The sequence below is a fragment of the Notothenia coriiceps genome, unplaced genomic scaffold, assembly GCF_000735185.1.
Source record: "Notothenia coriiceps isolate Sejong01 unplaced genomic scaffold, NC01 NC01_scaffold00016216, whole genome shotgun sequence".
In the NCBI taxonomy this organism is placed as follows: domain Eukaryota; kingdom Metazoa; phylum Chordata; class Actinopteri; order Perciformes; family Nototheniidae; genus Notothenia; species Notothenia coriiceps.
Window position 1 is genome coordinate 17,020 of NW_011348917.1, and position 17,331 is coordinate 34,350.

Genomic DNA, 17,331 nt, shown 5'->3' on the forward strand with positions numbered 1-17,331 from the left:
GTATTTGAGTTCAACATGTAAGAAGTAGAAAGTACAGGTATTTGTGTTCAACATGTAAGAAGTAGAAAGTACAGGTATTTGTGTTCAACATGTAAGAAGTAGAAAGTACAGGTATTTGAGTTCAAAATGTAAGAAGTCAAAGTAAAAAGTTGTCAGAAAAACAAGTAGTGGAGTAAAGTACTGATACCAGAAAAATGTACTTAAGTACAGTAACAAAGTATTTGTACTCCTCTACTTCCCTCCTCTGGTATTAAACAGAAACAATGAAAGATTAGTGACCTCTTGGCTCGGTCCTCAGCGAGTCGTAGAGCCTCTTCTGCCGTCTCTCTTCTCGATCTCTCGTCTGTTAAACTCTGCTCCAGCTCCAGCAGCCTGAGTAACAATACATCTTTATTTGTAAAGCACTCTTCAAACACAGGATGCAGCTCTGTGTGCTCTAACAGTCAGAGGTTATGAGCAAATAAGCAGCAGGTAAGGTCAAATATGCAACAATAGAATAATCCAAAAGTCAAACAACAGATTACGTACTCAGTCAAATGTAGACAGAACGAAGAGAAAACAATTAAAAAAGGAAAAGTAAATCATAATAATAATAATAATAATAATAATAATGCTTTATCTGTAAAAAAAACAATGAAAATATAAAAATAATAAATAAACCAATAGATATTATTTAGTAAAAAAATTAGAATCCCAGTTTTATGTTTGTAGACTTTTGGTGAGAGGATTTCGTGAAAAATATCACGTCACCTTTCTTGGAGCTGAGTGTTTTCAGCCGTGTCAGACATCATGGAGTTGTTGCTCCTCTCCTGGGGGGCTCCAGGTGCAACCTCAGCAAACACTGCCCCCTGGAGGTGAGGAGACAGCATTACTACAGGTATTACTACAGGTATTATTACAGGTATATAGAGAAGTTTTTTTTTACTGTAAGCCACCATAGATGCCTTCTTGAACAGACATCTCCAACGGGCAGGTTATTAGTTTACTCAAAGTTATGATGACTTGTGATTTCCACACAGTCAACAAAGAAAAAAGACCAAGCAGCTCTAAGATCTTTAAAAAGCTAACTCAGATTGTCTTTCTTCCTGTTACTGTTATAGAATCAAACAATTAAGAAATGCGTTTTGTCTGCGTCTCCATACAGCTCGCCCATATTTGTGTCTCTGTGGGAATTGTAGTCCTTTATCCTCTATGGACTACAGAGGGTCGCCTCTAGGTGGTAATTATGTGACAGTTTGCCTAGTATGACAGTCCAGAGGAACACAGGAAGGGAAATTAACAATACGGACATGTGGAGAAACATACACCATAATGTTTATTTATTATTTACCTGAGCCTGGTTCTGGTTCTGGACCTGGCTCTCCAGCCAGTGGCAGCGCGTCTGGGTGTCCCTCAGGGTTTGGGAAACGGCTCTCAACTGAGCCGAGAACCCACCTTTCTCCTCCATCGCCTGCTGCAACTGAGGAGGGGGAGGAGGAGGGGAGATTTAATATATTTAAAGTGGAAATAGACAGCTTTTCATCCCCCGATTCCCTAGTTTTGATAGTGGTAAAAAAAACTGGATAACTTTCTGTTTCGAGCGACAAACTTAGCCATTTATTCAGAATGTCAGAGAAAAAGCAAGAAAGGTTTTTAAATATATAATAATCTTATTTATTCTGAATGCTGATTACAGTAATCAAATCTATTGTTCTAGTTGCAAACAGCACAGGGACTCTTCCTCTGCAGTTTCTCACTAATTTCCTGTTTGGCTTAATGATGGGTGATGATTTTGTTTCACTTCCATCCTTGATTACAAGAGATGAGTTGTTGTGTTTATATCTGGTGTGTTTTAAGTGTCTATAGTCAGTACAGTGTGTGTGTGTGTGTGTGTGTGTGTGTGTGTGTGTGTGTGTGTGTGTGTGTGTGTGTGTGTGTGTGTGTGCGTGTACCCCAGGAAGAATAGGCATTGTTAACGCTGATGGGATGCTACAGTAACAAAAGTATAAAGAGAAACACAGACAAGCTCTAAGCCAATGAGATGTAGCGTAATCTGTCCACCAGAGCTTGGTACTTAAATTGGATAAGAGTTATTTTTCGGTCTTTTCGCTGTAAATAAAGCTTCCATTATTGGGGGCGATCGTACACTCAGACCAGATAGCAGGGTGAAAGCAAGGCTTCTAGGGAACAAAACTTGATTATATTTCCTTGTTTTGAGGTCATCACAATGTGAGATTGACCGTTACTTAAGATAAATTACAGCAAACATCTTGTCTTTTTTCTAAGTTTCTTCCTTCCTTGAGAGTTGATATACAGAAGTTTCAGATTCAGCTTTGTGAGTTTATTGCATAATCAAACAGCTACCGAACACACACGTGAAGTGTATACACCTCGCACCTCACTCAGCTTCGAGTCTTACACTTTATTTCTTGCATTTCATACCCGTCTTATTTTATTTCATCTTGTTTTAATGGTATTACATTCTCTTTTGTTAAATGACTGTTTTTAAATGTCATGTATAATGTGTTTCTGTTGCAGTATAGCCCGATGCTCTTTGTATTGCCTTGTGTTGAAAGTTGCACATCCAGTCGTGTTAAGTTTCAGAGTGTTGATGCTACCTTGATGTTGAGCTGCTGCAGGTACAGGTCTCTCTGCTGGATCTCGTACATGCAGCGCTGCAGATCTCCGTGCAGCCGGACCCTCTCGGCCTCCAGCTGACGAACAACTTCCTCCCATCCACTCCCACCGGCCAGGACCACGCTCTCCTGAGGAGGAGGGGAGGGAACACATTACATACAAGCCTGAACAAAAGGATGTGGGTTTAGAAACGTTCCTAAACTGACTGCTATTTAAATGTCTTCACATATTGAAAAAGAGCTATTACAATTACTCGGCTAATAGATATTTCAAATGAGAGAAAGATAATAGCTTTTATAGAAATGACTTCATTTTGAATTCAGTTGTTCAGCCCTTTTATTATGTAGATTGCCAAAATGTAAAAATATTTAATGCGAAATAGTATTTTTTTAAGGAGGATTAAATAGTTGCACGGATAACGAGAACAAAAATCCAAAACCAACACAAAATAAAGTCAAAACGTTTAAATATGAACTTACCTTGACTGGCAGTGTGTCCCTCCGCTCTGTGTCAGATCTACAGAACGGAAGAAAACAATTATCATTTTTTATTAATTTGTTTATTTAGTTTAACTACAATAGAAGAAAACATAAATAAACACAAACACTAAATAAATAAATAAGACACTAAATAAAACAACTACAAACAAATAAAAAGTCAATTAAACAATACATAAAACAATACAAATTGAGTATAGCCAATTAAAAGCTAGGTTTAAAAGTAGCTCTCATTTTAAAGAGGTCCACTGAGTTGCCACGGGATTAACAAAGGAACAATTATGAACAACTTTACAAATAAAAAGCCAAAAATATTCCAAGTGAGCCACGATGGAAACATTTTGAAGAACAAATCTGTAATATCTCCTAACTTATCTTCAGTCTGCTCATACCTCAGATTTGCTGTTTCCTCCTGGTAGCTGATGATTTCCTTTTCAGGTGATTGTCCATAAGTTTGCATGTTTACAGTTTGCTGGAGTTTCTCCATCTTCTGCTGTAATAAAATAAAAGTTGTCAGTCACATAAGTGGTACATCTTCAAAGGAAACATTTCCTCAAACTGATTACACCGACACAAGATAGTTTGCATAGCAACACAAATGACCATGCAAACCAAAGCAATGGTGTTTAAAGTCAAAATGACCCTGCATGCTTTCCACAAAATGAAACACGGCAGAGAGGAAGCAGGCAGCAGCCAAACTCAGATCGCAGCTGAGGACTTACCGGCGCTTCCCTCTCATTCTGCAGGACACTTCCTTTAGATCGATCCACACTGGGGCTTGACCCTTGGCTCGACTCCACCTCTTTTCTGGCGCTGGTCAAATCATCCATCAGCCGCTCGCGATCGTTCTGCAGGCTGGCCATAGATCTGGAGAACGCCGACAGCTGCCTGCTGAAGGTGCTATTCTCCTGCACCACTTGCTTAAAGTCCCTTTCCTTCTCGGACAACTCCTTCGACAGATCATCCAACAGCTTGCTGAGCTCTGCGTGCGCGTCTTTGTTCTCCAAAGCTTTTAACTTCTGAACTATGATGTCCCTCTCTTTGGCGACCATGGCCAGGTCGGAGGTGGCGTCCTGCAGACTGCGCTCCATGTTGTTCAAAGCCGCCTGAGTCTCTCTGAGTTCTTCATCGTATCTGTTCCTCAGGACCTTGAAGTCTTCGATGAGCTGGTCTCGGTCGTCCTGCAGAGCGACCATGGCTTTGACCATGGACTCATTCTGAGCCTTGGTGTTTTTGCTTTGTGTTTTAGCCTCCGATAGCTGCTGCTCCATTTCCAAGAGATCTTTCGCGAGGTCGGCGACTCGTCCATCGGCCGTCTCTCGCTCGTTTCTCATCAGCACCACCTCGCGCTCGAAGGCGTCCAGCTCACTGTTGTATTTGTCCTCAGCTTCACCGAGGCTTTTCTCCGTTTCTTTTTCCAACAGCTGCATTTTCTCCTTGAGCTCGTCATTGAGGAGTTTCTGAGAGAGAACTCTCTGCTGGAGGTCATTACATTCAGCTGCTTTGGCTGCCACTGCTTCCTGCAAATCATTAATCACTTTGCCTTTATTCGTCGAGACCTTTTCCTTTTTAAGAGTAACAACATCAGCTTCAAGATTTGAAACATGAGCTGTTAGCGTCAAGGTCTCTGCTTTAAAAGTGTTGCTTGCTTCTTCTTCCTTTTGAAGTTCCAACTGAGACGCTCTTTGCTGTTTTTCTGCTGCCGCCTTTTGGCTTTCGAGGTCTTTGATCACATCCTGTTGCTTCTTTAGCAGGATCTTCAGCTGGTTGTCCTTCAGGAATAAAACCTGGTTCAGATCCTCTCTGTAGCGCACCAGTTGTGCCCTGAGCATAGCGTTCTCAGAGTTGAGATCATCCATTTGGTGCAACAGCTTCCTTATTTCATGTTTAAGGCCTTTGGTGGCGCCACCTTCCCCGTCAGCAGAGCCGTCTCTACCCATGAAACTTAACTGACTCTTTGCTTCAAGTATTCTGTATTCTGACATCAATCGCTCCCGTTCACTCTGTAAAGACGCCATTGAGTTTTTAAAGGACTCCATCTTAGCAGCCATCTGCTCTTTTTCCTGGCTAGACTTGGTAACTTGGATTTGCAGACTTTTCACCTTTGCTTCAAGACCTCTCAACACTTGGTCAGCCTGTTCTCTCTGGTAGCGTGAAGAGGTTAAGCGGTCCTCATAAAGCGCGACCTGGGTACGATGATTGGTCTGGAGCTGTTCTAGATATCCTGACATCTGTCCGTCTTTACACGACAGTAAGGAGGAGATCTCAGTGTCTTTGCTATGCAGGAGTGTTTTCAGTTGCAGTGAAAGTCCCTCTTGCTTCTCGAAGTCAGCTTGGACTTTGTCATTCTCAGACTGTAAAAGCAGCAGCTGAGCATCTGAGTCTTCGTTTAACTTCTGTAATTGTTGGAGATTCAGCTGCATTAGAGAAATGATACCTTCTTTGTCTGCCAGTTCTCGGTTCAGAACGTTTTTATCTTTTTCTAATCGATCAGCGTGTGCACCCAGTTCCCTAACCTGCACATCCATGAGCTCTGCAGTCTCACTCAATTCAGCGTTGCTCGCGCTCATGATGAAGAGCTGTCTCTGCTGAGCGGCGGCGGCCATCGAGTATTCATTGAGAGTCCTCTCCAGTCGGGACTTGGTCACTCGGACCTCATTCATCTCTTTATCTTTCACTCTCATGTCATCCAGGAATCGTTTGATCACGAAACCCTGTTCCAGGAGCTGGTTATCTTTCTCATGTAACGTCTTTTGGTACAAATCGTTCCACAGTTTGGAAGCATCTGCTCCCTGAGGAGTGGCAGATAAAGCCGAGAGCTTCGCCTCATCAGTCTCCGCTGATCTTTTGAAAGTGTTTATCTGCAGATGTTGAGAGTCCAGCTGCTGCCTCAGTTCATTCACCTTCTGACTTTCTTTCTCCGTTAACTCCTTAAGGTCATCAATCTGTTGCTGTAACACGACTTCATTCTCCATGTAGGAATTGTATTGCATCTCATCTATATGCTGTTGTCTTTTCTCTATGAGCTGATCCTCAAGCTTTTTACTTTCCTCTGACATGTCCAGAGCCAGCTGATCTCTTTCAGACTCGACACTCAACATCTTTGCTGCGGCCTCCTGGAGGAGGTTCGTGTGCGTTATCAGCTCAGCTTCAACTTGTTTACTTCTCTCCTCTAACACCGCCATTTTCTCAGAGCTTTTCTTCACTTCTTTCTCAGACTGTTCACAGGCTGACCGAGATGTCTTCAGAGCCCTCTCTAGATCTAGAATCAGTTCCTGGTATTTGATGCTGTTATGCTGAAGCTGATTGATCTCCTGATGCTTTTCTTTGAGAAGCTCTTGCAGTTCTTTCTTCACATTTTTGGTGCCTTCACTGCCTCGCTGAACCGTCTTCAGCTTCTCCTCAAACTCCCGGACTAACTTCAGCTGCTCCTGTTCTTTCTCTTTGCGAACTTGACTGCTCATGTCTTTGCTGACGGCCAGCTGAGAGGACAGCTGCTTGTTCTGGGTTTGCAACACAGAGACCGACTCGGTCAGATCGTCAATCCTCTCAGTGTTCTTGAGGATCACGGTTTCCAAATATTCATTTTCATTTTTAACTTTGTCTGAAATGTCTTGAACATTTTCAAGCTCCTCCTGCAGAAGTGACTTATCGTCCTCTAAGATCCTCACCTTCTCATTCAGGCTGATAGTTTCTCGACTGTGTCTGTTGATTATGTCTTTGAGCTCTTTAATGTCATCATCTTTCTGTCCCAGTTGAGCTTCCTGATCATTCTGTATCGACTCAATTCTTCCAGAAAGGTTTTGCTTCTCTTTCAGTAACAAGTTGTACATTTCCAACTGAGCACCGAGTTCTGTTTTCTGGGATTCAATCTGAGCTGTCAGTGAGTTATTCAAACTCAGAGCTTCATCAAGTTTTAGTTGCATGTTGTTTGAGTAGTCATTTGATTTGGAGTGCTTCACTTCCAATGAACAGCTGGCTTCTTCAAGCTTTTCTGACAATTGGTTATTTTCAACCTCAAACTCAGTGAGCTTCTCTTTAAGTCGGGAAATCTCGGTCTCCAATTGCTGATCTTTTTCAGTCATCTCGCACGTCGCCATTTTGTGGTTTTCTTCAAGCTCATTCAGCTCTTTTCTCATTTTCTGATTCTCATCCTCCAGCTCCTCAATCTTCTGCCGTTTCTGTTTGGAAAATATTTGCATCTTGTCTTTAATTCTTCCATTTTCTTCCTCCATCTCTCTAGCTTGCTTTTCCAGAATCTCCATCTCAGATTCATGTTTGTGGATTTTCCTGAGGGCTTCCTGCCTCTCTCTTTTAGCCCCTTCCAAAAGCTGTCTCATCTTGTCCATTTCACTGCTCACATTTTCATAAGCTTGTAAAAGAGATTCGTACTCTTGTTTCAGCTCGGCGTGTTTCAACTTCCACTTGGTAAGCTCGTCTGTTTGAGAGTCTTTAAGAGATTCCAGCTGGCAGGAGAAAGCCTGTTTCTGCTGTGTGATGTTTTCGATGGTTAGCTTCAAGCTTTCACAGGCTGCGGATAAACTGCGATTATCCTTTAAGGTGCCGTCAGCGTCAGCCCTGAGCCCGTCTCTCTGTTTGTTCAGGGATGACACAGAGCTTTCCAAGTCCGTATTTTGTTGCTTTAACTTCAGCACTGATGCCTCCAGAGTGAAGTAGTCGGCTTCTTGAGCTGCATGTTTGTCTGACAGCTTTTCCACTTCCTCCTTTAGCATCGCAGTTTCCTTCAAGAGTTCTTTTCTGGAAAGTAAAGCTGCTTGAAGTTTCCTGGTTAGGAGAGCAACTTTGCTTTGGTTGTCCTGATTATTCATTTTTCCGCCATTGTCTCGAGATTTCTGAAACTCATCAGACTCTGTTCTCATCTTTTCAATGGTGGTTTCATTTATTTTCATTTGTTGTTGTAATTGCAGTTCAAGTGCAGCAATTAGTTCTTCCTTTTCTGAAACTTGAGCCTGAGAAACGAGCAAGGCATCATCTCTCTCCTTTAGTTTCACCTCAAAGTTTTCAGCACTTTTGCAAGACAAGCTTACGACTTCTTCGTTAACATCGGCACACATGTCAGGCTTGTTCTGATGTAGCTGCTCATTCACTTTCTCCTTTAGTTGCTTATCCAGGGTGGTAACCTCATTTCGGAGCTCATCAATTAATCTGTAAGCGTTTTCTATTTCTTGCTTCAACAAATCCAAATGTGATTGTTTTTCAGTGCAATGAAGTTGTGCTTTTTCAAGCTGAGTCACTGAGTCACTGAGCTGCTGCTGTGTTTCTGCTAAAGTCTTTTGGACTTTTGAAACTTCTGAGGATTTCTGTGAAACTAAATCAACTGTTGTCTCGAGTTCCACTTTCAACGTATTACTTTTCTCCAAAAGAGCCTTTTTCTCCTCCATTAAAAGTAGATATTTTCCTTCATTTGCGTGCATGCGTTCCTCCAGTGCAGACTCAGCGATGCTCAGACGGGTCTCCAGAGATGTATTTTCATTCAATAAAGCTTGCTTCTCCTGTTGGCTCTGCAGCTCAGCAACTCTGATTGTTTCCAGATATTTCTCAACTTCTTCTGTTTTCTCTGTTACTTCTGCCTGAGCTTTCTCCAAGTCAATCTCTACCTTGAGAAGTTGTGATTTCAAAGCACCTGCATCTTGGTCCACTTCCACTAGAGCCTCTTCTTTTCTTGCCATCTCAAGAGACATACTCTCACATTTGGATTGAACCTGTTCCAGCTCTTTCTGCAGGTTTGAAAGAGAATGGCACTCGCTCTCTTTCTCCGCCAGAGTCATCTTCAGACCGTGGAGAGTTTTATCCTTCTCCTCGACAAGCTGTCTTAGGGTTTTAAGCTCATCTAGAACAGACAAAGAGTTATCACGGAGCGTCTCCAGTTCCCTGACCTTCTCGTCGAAGTCTAACTGGACGGCGCTTAACTCATTGGTCTGCTGACAGCGCTGCTCCAGGAGAGCCTTGTAGTCGTCTTTCAGTTCGGCTAGCTCTTGAGTTAATTTATTTTCACTTTCTTGAGCTTTCTTCAGGGTCTCTTTGCGCGCCAGCAAGGCAGCCTGAGCCTTTCTCTGTAGCTTTGCCTTTTCAAGCTTGATTTGAGCAAGCTCATTCTCTAAATCAACAGCAGTAGATGTGGAGGACGATCTAACCTTTATCTCATCTTGATAGGTCTTTATTTCATTTTGAAGGTCTTCTAATTTTTGCGCCCAGCTGTTCTTCTCTTGGTCGAATGCTTCCTCTCTCTCAGAAGCAGTGGACTGCAGCTTCTCCAGCAGAGAGCTTTTCTCATTCAGCGTTTGCAAAGTTTGTGATAAACAAACTTCTTTCTCGTCGAGTGTGGCTTTCAAGACTTGTTTTTCCGACTGTAATTGTTCCACAAGTCTTTCACTTCCACGTTTGTGTTCAAGAATCTCTCCTTCTTTCTCAAGAAGTCTCTTCTCAAGAACTGACACGTGTTCTTCATATATCTGAGCAGACGCCTGGACTTGATTTTTTACTTCCTGTAATTTATCCTGTAAAAGTGAAACCTCCGTTTTATTGTTCTCACTCTCTTCTTTCTGGCTTTCGTATCGCTCGATTTTCTTCATCAGATCCTTCCTCACAACGAGAGCAGCTTGGAGCTTCTTCTTCGTTGCGTCTTTCTCTTTCGACACCTTGGCTAGTTCGCTCTTCAGATCGTCGTTTTTCTTAATCAGCTCGATCTTCTCTGCACTCATGCTCTCTATTTCACTGTGAGAGCTTGACATCTGTTCCTCTAACTGCTGAGACATCTCTTCAAGCTTCTTCGTGGAGGTGTTGTGTTCCTGCTCCATGCTTTCCAATTGTGCCGTTAGAGATGACTGTTCCTCACCGAGTTTCACCCTTTCATTTGAGGCTGATGCTATGAGTTGGGCGATGGATGCGTCTTTATCCCTTAACTGCTGACTGAGTCCAGCGAGAAGCTCCTGCTGCTGACTTATCTGAATGCTCAAACAGTTGATCTGCTCATATTTCTCTTGTGATTCAAAGTGTAGGGACGAGTGTTTGACAGAAGCTTCTTTCACTTTCTCCGACTCAGCGTTGAGCCTCGTCTGTAGATGCTCGACCATCTCTTGCAAAAGTGACATTTGTTGACCCTTTTCATCATTACTCCTCTCTCCTTTCTCAAGTGTGTTCTGGGTGTTTTGTAATTGTGTCACTGTTTTATCCAACTCGTGTTTCAGAGCAGCTACCTCCGACTGGTGGCTTTCTTGTAATTGTGTAATCATGTCCTTTAAAGAGGCCTTTTCTGTCCCTAAATCTGCTGATCCTTTAGCTAACAAATCTGTGTTAGTACCATTCCTGATCACTACAAGTTTGTGTAACTCATGTTCTGCCGCTTTTAGAGCCTGTTGCAAATTATCATTGTCATTATCCTTTTCCTGGAACGAAGCTAAAACCTTCTCCAGTTGGACCCTGGATGCTGCTGCCTCCAGCTCTTTGGCGCGCAGTTGATCGGACCCCTGCCTGATCGCAGATGAAGCCTCTGCTAGTTTCTCCTGCAAACTGTCCAGGTCTCCTTTCAGAGCATTAACTTTAACATCTTTAGACTTCATTTCATTTTCAACACTTTGCAATTGTTCTGCGAGTATGTTCCTATCCTGTTTCTCTTTATCCAAAACTAAGAGCCACTCTTGCTCAGAATCCTGCAGAATTTGCTCTATCCTGTGAATGTTTTCTTTTAATTGAGAAACTTCCTCATCTTTGGCACTAACCTTGGCTTGAAGGCTCTCCTTCTCGGACGTCATTTTCTCCTTTGTGCTGCTGGACTGCTGCTCCATTTGAACCTGGGAGGCCAATATTTGATGATGACTCCTTTCCAGCCCCTCCTTCTCTGCTAGATGTTTCCTAACCTCCTCCTGCAAATGTGTGTTTTCATGACTGACGGCCGTGAGAAGCTTCTGGTGCTCGTTCTTTGACAAACTAATCTCCTCATTTAGTCTCTTATTCTGCTGTTCTAGTTTCTGCATTTCCGACACCAGCTGAGATGCGTGTTTGGCCTGCGATGTGTACTGACTGTTAATCGCATGGAGAGCCATTTCCCTCTGCTCAACGTTTTCTGTGAGAGCATTCATCTGTGCCACGACTTGAAGATGTTGTGATTTGAGTCTGTCTATTTCCACGGTCAGCAGTGAAACGCTTGCTTGATGAGAAGCAAAGGCCTCGTCCTTTTCGTTTGACAGAATGGAGTTCAACTCTTCTGTTTTCTGGAGTTTGTGATGCGTCTCAGATAAATCATTTCTCAGAGTTTCTATCATCGTCTTTGCCGTCTGATGTTCGTTACTGGTGTCGTCCAATAACCTCCGAAGGTTTAACACCTCATCAGTCCTTTGGGACACTTGCTGTCTCACATCCTGCAGCTCCTCTAAGTTAGCTGCATACTTCTCTTGTAGGTTGTTAAAGGCACTTTGTGTTTCTTCTGCTGATTGTCTGAGGTTTGCAGACTCGGTGGACAGCAGTTGGATTTGATTCTGTAGCTGTGACACCAAGTCTGTGCTTTCCATGAACTGAGATTTGAAGAGCAAAGCTTCATCGGATGTTCTCTGGATTTCCTGAAGGGACTTTGATTGTTCCTGAAGAGCGGACTCTTTTTTTCCCAATGCCTTTCTCAGATGTTTTGCTTCAGACATCTGAACTTGGAGGGTGCTGTTGAGCTTTGTGGTCGATTCCTCAAGGTGGGACATCTTTTCTTTCAAGCTCTCACACTCCACCTCTTTGGCTTGTAGATTTGAGTTGAGGTTTTCAACGGCAGCTGAAGAACTACTTTGATATTCAAGACTTGATTGTTCTTTTTTCTCCAAAGTAGTTTTCAGGATAGAAGACTCTGCAGAAAGACTATCGACTTCGCCTCTGAGTCCAAACACAGATTCTTCAAGTTCTGAAACCTTTGCTTTTAAACTGACATTGTTTTCTTCGTTCCGTTTCAGCTGCTCCTGCTGCTCACTGATCCTACTGTTGAGTTTCTGGATCAAATCATGTTTTTCTTGCATTGCCAAATTAAGCCTATCTTTTTCAGAGTCTACAGTTTTAAGTTTGTTGTCCACATCACCGACGGCTGTTTTGAAATGCGTCACCTCGTCCTGTGCTTTGGACAACTCTGCCACTGTTTTCTGAAATTCAGATTTCAATCTTGTATTCTGCTCATTCAGTGCTTGAATGTTATCGTTCAAATCGATGATCTCTGCTTTCCTCTGCTCCTCTCTCTGACCGTTTTCTGCAGTGAGTTTCTCTACAGCACTCTTTAGGTTTGTAATCTCAACCTCTGCCTCTGCAGCGCTCTGGTTCATGGCACCGAGCTGACCGCTGAGCGAGATCACCGACTCGCTTCGTTTGTCCAGCTCGTCTTTCTGGTTATGTAAAGTCTTTTCTTTTTGCTCTATCTGCTGTTTCGCCTCCGAGCACTCCTGCCTGAGTGACTCGAACTCACCCTGCATCTGTGATATTAAGGCTTTCTGTTGCACAACTTCATTCTGATAGAAACTACTCTCCTCTGCTTTCTGCTGCAACATCTTGTCTTTCTCCATCAGCCCTGACTTGAGGACAGATCCTTGTTCCTGAAGCATTGATATCGTATCCTGAAGTTGCAGCAGTTGGTCCTGCTGAGCGTCCAACTGTGAACTTTGCTGACTGACTTGCTTCTTAAAGGCATCGAGTTGCTCTTCTAGACTTTCAAGCTGTCCTTCTCTCTGCCTTAACGTTTTCAACAGATTAGCACATTCACTCGTTTTCTCCAGCAAACCTGCAGAGTTCGACGTTTCGCTTTCCCGCAGGATCTTTTTCAATTCATCTCCTGCAACAGTAAGCATCTCCTTTTCATTCAACACCTCTTCAATAATCTTCTGCTTCTCCGAGATTTGACTTTCAAGCCCAGAGTTTTGTTCTTGGAGGGACTTCCTCTCAGTGGCTAGCTCAGAAACAGATTTGGTGTTCTGCGCTAACTCCTCTTGTAGTCTCTGATTGTTTTCTGTTAGGCTGCTAATCTGTACGCTAAAACTGGAGTTCTGTTCAAGAGTCGCTTTAAGGCGTCCATCAAGTTCAGATAGAAGTTGTGTTTGCTGAGAAAGCTGCATTTCTCTGCTTTCACAAGCGGCACGGAGTTGCTGGTTTTCCTCACGTATTGCCTGGATGTTGCCGTTTAAGCTAGCTATCTCCATTTGCCTGCGTTCAGCTTCAGCTTCGAGCTGTCCGGCCTTTTCTTCCAGGACACGGATTTGTTCACTCAGAGACTTAACAGATTTGTTAGCATCGTTGACTTTGTCTTTTTGTTTTTGACACTGCTGCGTCATTTTTTTCAACATCCCTTCTTTCTCTTCAATCTGCGTGCGAAGCTTCAAGTGGTCCACATTTTGAGATTCAGCTTCTGCTTGTAGCTTAGAAACAATATCTTTCTGTTGCGTAATTTCACTCTGCAAACTGTCGTACCCTTCCTGTTTCTCTTTTAATATCGTATCCTTCTCCATTAAGCCAGACTTCAGACCTTTCTCCTGTTCTCGCAGCAGAGAAACTGTTTCCTGAAGTTGTGTTTGCTGGTTTTCTTGGGTTTCTATCTGCGCTCGATGCTCTATTACAACCTGGTCTTTTTCTGCCATGTCCTGCTGAAGCTGCTCTACCTTAGAAGATACACGTTGTACTTCTTCCTGTAGACGTGTCACCTTGTCCTCCCTTTCCCTGAGTAACTGGCTGAGATTACTACATTCATTCGTTTTCGCCAGGAGGACCTCTGAGGTTGAGTGCGTGCTTTGCTCAAGAACTTTATTCAACTCATTGCTGCGATGAGTCAAATCCTCTTTAGCCCTTTGTAGCTCTTCAATTATTGCGTTGTTTTGTGAATACTGAGTTTCCAATGTGGATACTTTGGCTTGCAAGGAATCCTTTTCGAGTGAGACCTCGGAAATACTTTTTACGCTTTCCGTTACTTCCATTTCAAGTCTCTCTTTCTCTTTCGTAAGGCAATCTACCTGCTTCTCAAGACTGCTGTTGAGTTCAAGAGCAGACGTGACCTTTCCATTAAGTTCATTTGCACTCTGCTTCTGTAGCTCCAGCTCCTCTGTTAGCCCTTTGAGTTTATCTTGCAGCTGCTTTTTCTCCGTCTTCATGGTTTTTAATAGACCTCTGAGTTTGGAGATATTTTCAGATTTGCTTTCGAGTTCATTGCTCAGTTTCTCCTTTTCTGAGTCGCGGTTTTGCATCTTAGTGTTGAAGTTCTGCCTCTCCTCCTCAGCCTGATTATCTGTGGTCTTCAGTTTGTTTTCCAGTGTTGCTATGGTTTCCAGTTTCTCCTGTATGTCCTTTTTGATGTGCTCCTCACTCTGTACCTGCACCTCTAACTGTTTGGACAACGTCTGCATTTCGTGATTGTATTTCTCCACCTGAGCCAAGAGTTTGTTCTGTTCCTCCTTGGACGATTTCAGTTCTTCCTCATACTTTTGATCCTTGTCATTAAGCTGCTGCTGTATCTGCTCACTGCTGGTGTTTTGGTCCTTGAGCTGCAGAAGGAGTGCTTCTGATTCCTGCTGCTTTTGTGTGGATAAAGTCAGCTGCTCCTTTAGTGAAGCGATATGCGTTTCACATTCAGTAAGATGGTTACGCTGGCTCACGATCTGTTTCTGGATCTCCCCTCGAAGCTCCTGAATTGTCATCTTGTCTTCTTCAGTTTGCTTTATCAGATGTTCCACCTCCGTCACCTTACACTCGCTTTCCTTTTTAGCGTTGAGCAACTCCATCTCAGTGTCTTTGAGTTTCTCCACCAGCTCTGTGATCTTTCCATCCAGATCTTTCTGCTCTGAAGTCTGCGACTCTCTGAGAATCATGGCTTCCCGCTCTACTTTACTCAGAGCAGTTTCCACACGGACCAGGGTCTCGTCTTTGAGTTTGATGTCTCGCTTCATCATCGTGACCTGCTCCGCGTACTCCGCCATGTTACCGGAGAGCGTTGATATCTCTTCGTCCTTCTCCAACACGACATCTTTGAGTCTGTCGATTTCCCGCTCACAGCTCTGAAGGTCATGAATGAGTTGGGCTCGTTCTTCTAAGTGGGAGGAATTTAGTTTGTCCAGCTCCTCGTTGGTCTGATCGAGCTCAGATTGTAGAGTTTCGATGGTGACTTCCTGCTTTTGGGCCTGAAATGAGGAGATAAAAAGAGTGATGTGAGGATAGAGGATATTTATCACAAGTCTAAAGTGATACTTGATTAGCTCATATCACATATTCTTTATGGTAGTGTCAAGAAGTAAAACATAAATGTTCATGTATGCAATTTAATGCAATGAACAGATAAAGGTTGCTCAGAAGCATGGACGGTTATTGTAACAGACTATAAACAATACAAAATCACCAAAATCAGATACTTAACAGCCAAAAAGAAATACAAAATGACCATGAGAGATACTAAACAAGATAACAACAAGAAATGCTGTATATAAAATTGAAAAAAAAGAAAAAAAATTACCAAAATGCGATAAAAAAAACAACAAAAACTGATTGATTTTGGCGACTGTGGCTGTGAGGGAGTGCGGTCGTCTTTCAACCAGAAGGTTGTGGGTTCGATCCCAGCCCATGCAGTCAACATGTCGATGTATCCTTGGGCAAGATACTTAACCCTGAGTTGCTCCCGATGGCATGGCCAACGGTGTGTGAATGTGTATGAATGTTAGGTCCTAGAGTAAGGTACACTGCTCTGTGTGAATGGATGTAGGTGAATGACATGTAGTATGTAAAGTGCTTTGAGGGGTCCTAAAGACTGGATAAGCGCTATATAAAAGTCCATTTACCCTGTTATATTTAACATTTGTTTTATTCCTCTAGATGGTATTTGGCAGAATTGACTTCTTTTAATGAAGAAAATGAAACATTTTAATCTTCTAATGTTTAAGTATAAACCACGTTAATCAGCTTGTTTTTTATTTGCTCCAGCATATAATGATTTTAAAGTTTTTTAGATTTGATTATAGATTGTTGCATCTGCCCAGTGGTCATTTGAAACATTCTGGTCCAGCCTTATAGAACATGTCAGGATATCTTTGTTGTTAATGAAGGCATTGTTTTTTAACATGAAGGCATTTTTTTGTTTGGCAATGCAACATTTAACAGCCTACTATGTTTCTTTTGTTATATTAAACAATTATTATTGTAACATATCTTTGAGATTTTGACATACACGCCTTTAAATTAAGTACTACGCAGCACACACATAGTGAACTGTGTCTCTATCTATGGGTGATTTCATTCACATGATCAGCGGTGTGTCAACATCAGACTTTTTAACTTGTGATCTCTCCTCAATCTCTCCTGGGTGGTTGTGTTTCAAACAGCTGTGGTAGTGTGTTGTGTGTGTGTTGTGTGTGTGGTGTGTGTGTGTGTGTTGTGTGGTGTGTTTTGTAAGTGTGTGTTTGATGGCTAACTCTCTCTTTGTTCTCTGCTTGTCCACAGGGCCAGCACGAAAGTCCCTTCTCTCAACAGTTGCTGTACAGGAGACCCCCAGCTGGGCAGTCGTGTGTGGTGTGTGTGTGTGTGTGGTGTGTGTGTGTGTGGTGGTGGTGTGTGTGTGTGTGTGTGTGTGTGTGTGTTGCCCTCTCATTTGCTGCATACATACACAAGACATCTGCACGCTCTCACATTCAGCGGTTTCTGATACACATCTCAGACCTCGAGCACAGCTTCCAGGTGTGTGTGTGTGGTGTGTGTGTGTGTGTGTGTGGTGTGTGCTGCGTGTGTGTTGTGCTGTGTGTGTGTGTGGTGTGTGCGTGCGTGTGTGTGCGTGTGTTGTTGGTTCAGCGGGCGGGCTGTGTTGTGTGTGTGTGTGTGTGTGTGTGTGTGTGTGTGTGGGTGTGTGTTTGTGTGTGTGTGTGTGTGTGTGTGTGTGTGTGTGTGTGGTGTGTGGTGTGTGGTGTGGTGCACAGAGGAGAATGTGCTTGACTGCAGTGCTTTGGTCTGGGCTGCCCATTAGAGTGGCTATAAATTCGTGACCTGTGCTCTCACTGTGGCAGCATCCAGCCCTGAATGGAATTAAACGACACAAAAAAAGCCTCTTTAATTCTGGCTGCCTATACCCGCCTGCTGCACACTCTACTATCCATCTCTCTCTCTCTCTCATCTCTTCTCTCTCTCTCTCTCTCTCTCTCTCTCTCTCTCTCTATCTATCTATATATCCTCCTTTCTACTATTATATATCTCTCTATCTATCTATCTATCTATC

At 43.0% G+C, this 17,331-nt stretch overlaps 1 protein-coding gene across 1 annotated transcript in view; it reads right to left on the minus strand.

Annotated features, from left to right (window-relative positions):
• LOC104949450 (golgin subfamily B member 1-like) overlaps positions 1-17,331 on the minus strand; it is a 23,952-nt gene that overhangs the window by 6,347 nt on the left and 274 nt on the right. Inside the window, exons 2-9 of the mRNA XM_010775809.1 lie at positions 17,115-17,131; positions 3,836-15,256; positions 3,506-3,606; positions 3,096-3,132; positions 2,598-2,744; positions 1,331-1,459; positions 751-848; positions 280-372 (exon numbers count right to left, since the gene is read on the minus strand). Coding sequence (XP_010774111.1) covers positions 280-372; positions 751-848; positions 1,331-1,459; positions 2,598-2,744; positions 3,096-3,132; positions 3,506-3,606; positions 3,836-15,256; positions 17,115-17,131 — 12,043 coding nt within the window. The remainder of the gene's footprint in view (positions 1-279; positions 373-750; positions 849-1,330; positions 1,460-2,597; positions 2,745-3,095; positions 3,133-3,505; positions 3,607-3,835; positions 15,257-17,114; positions 17,132-17,331) is intronic.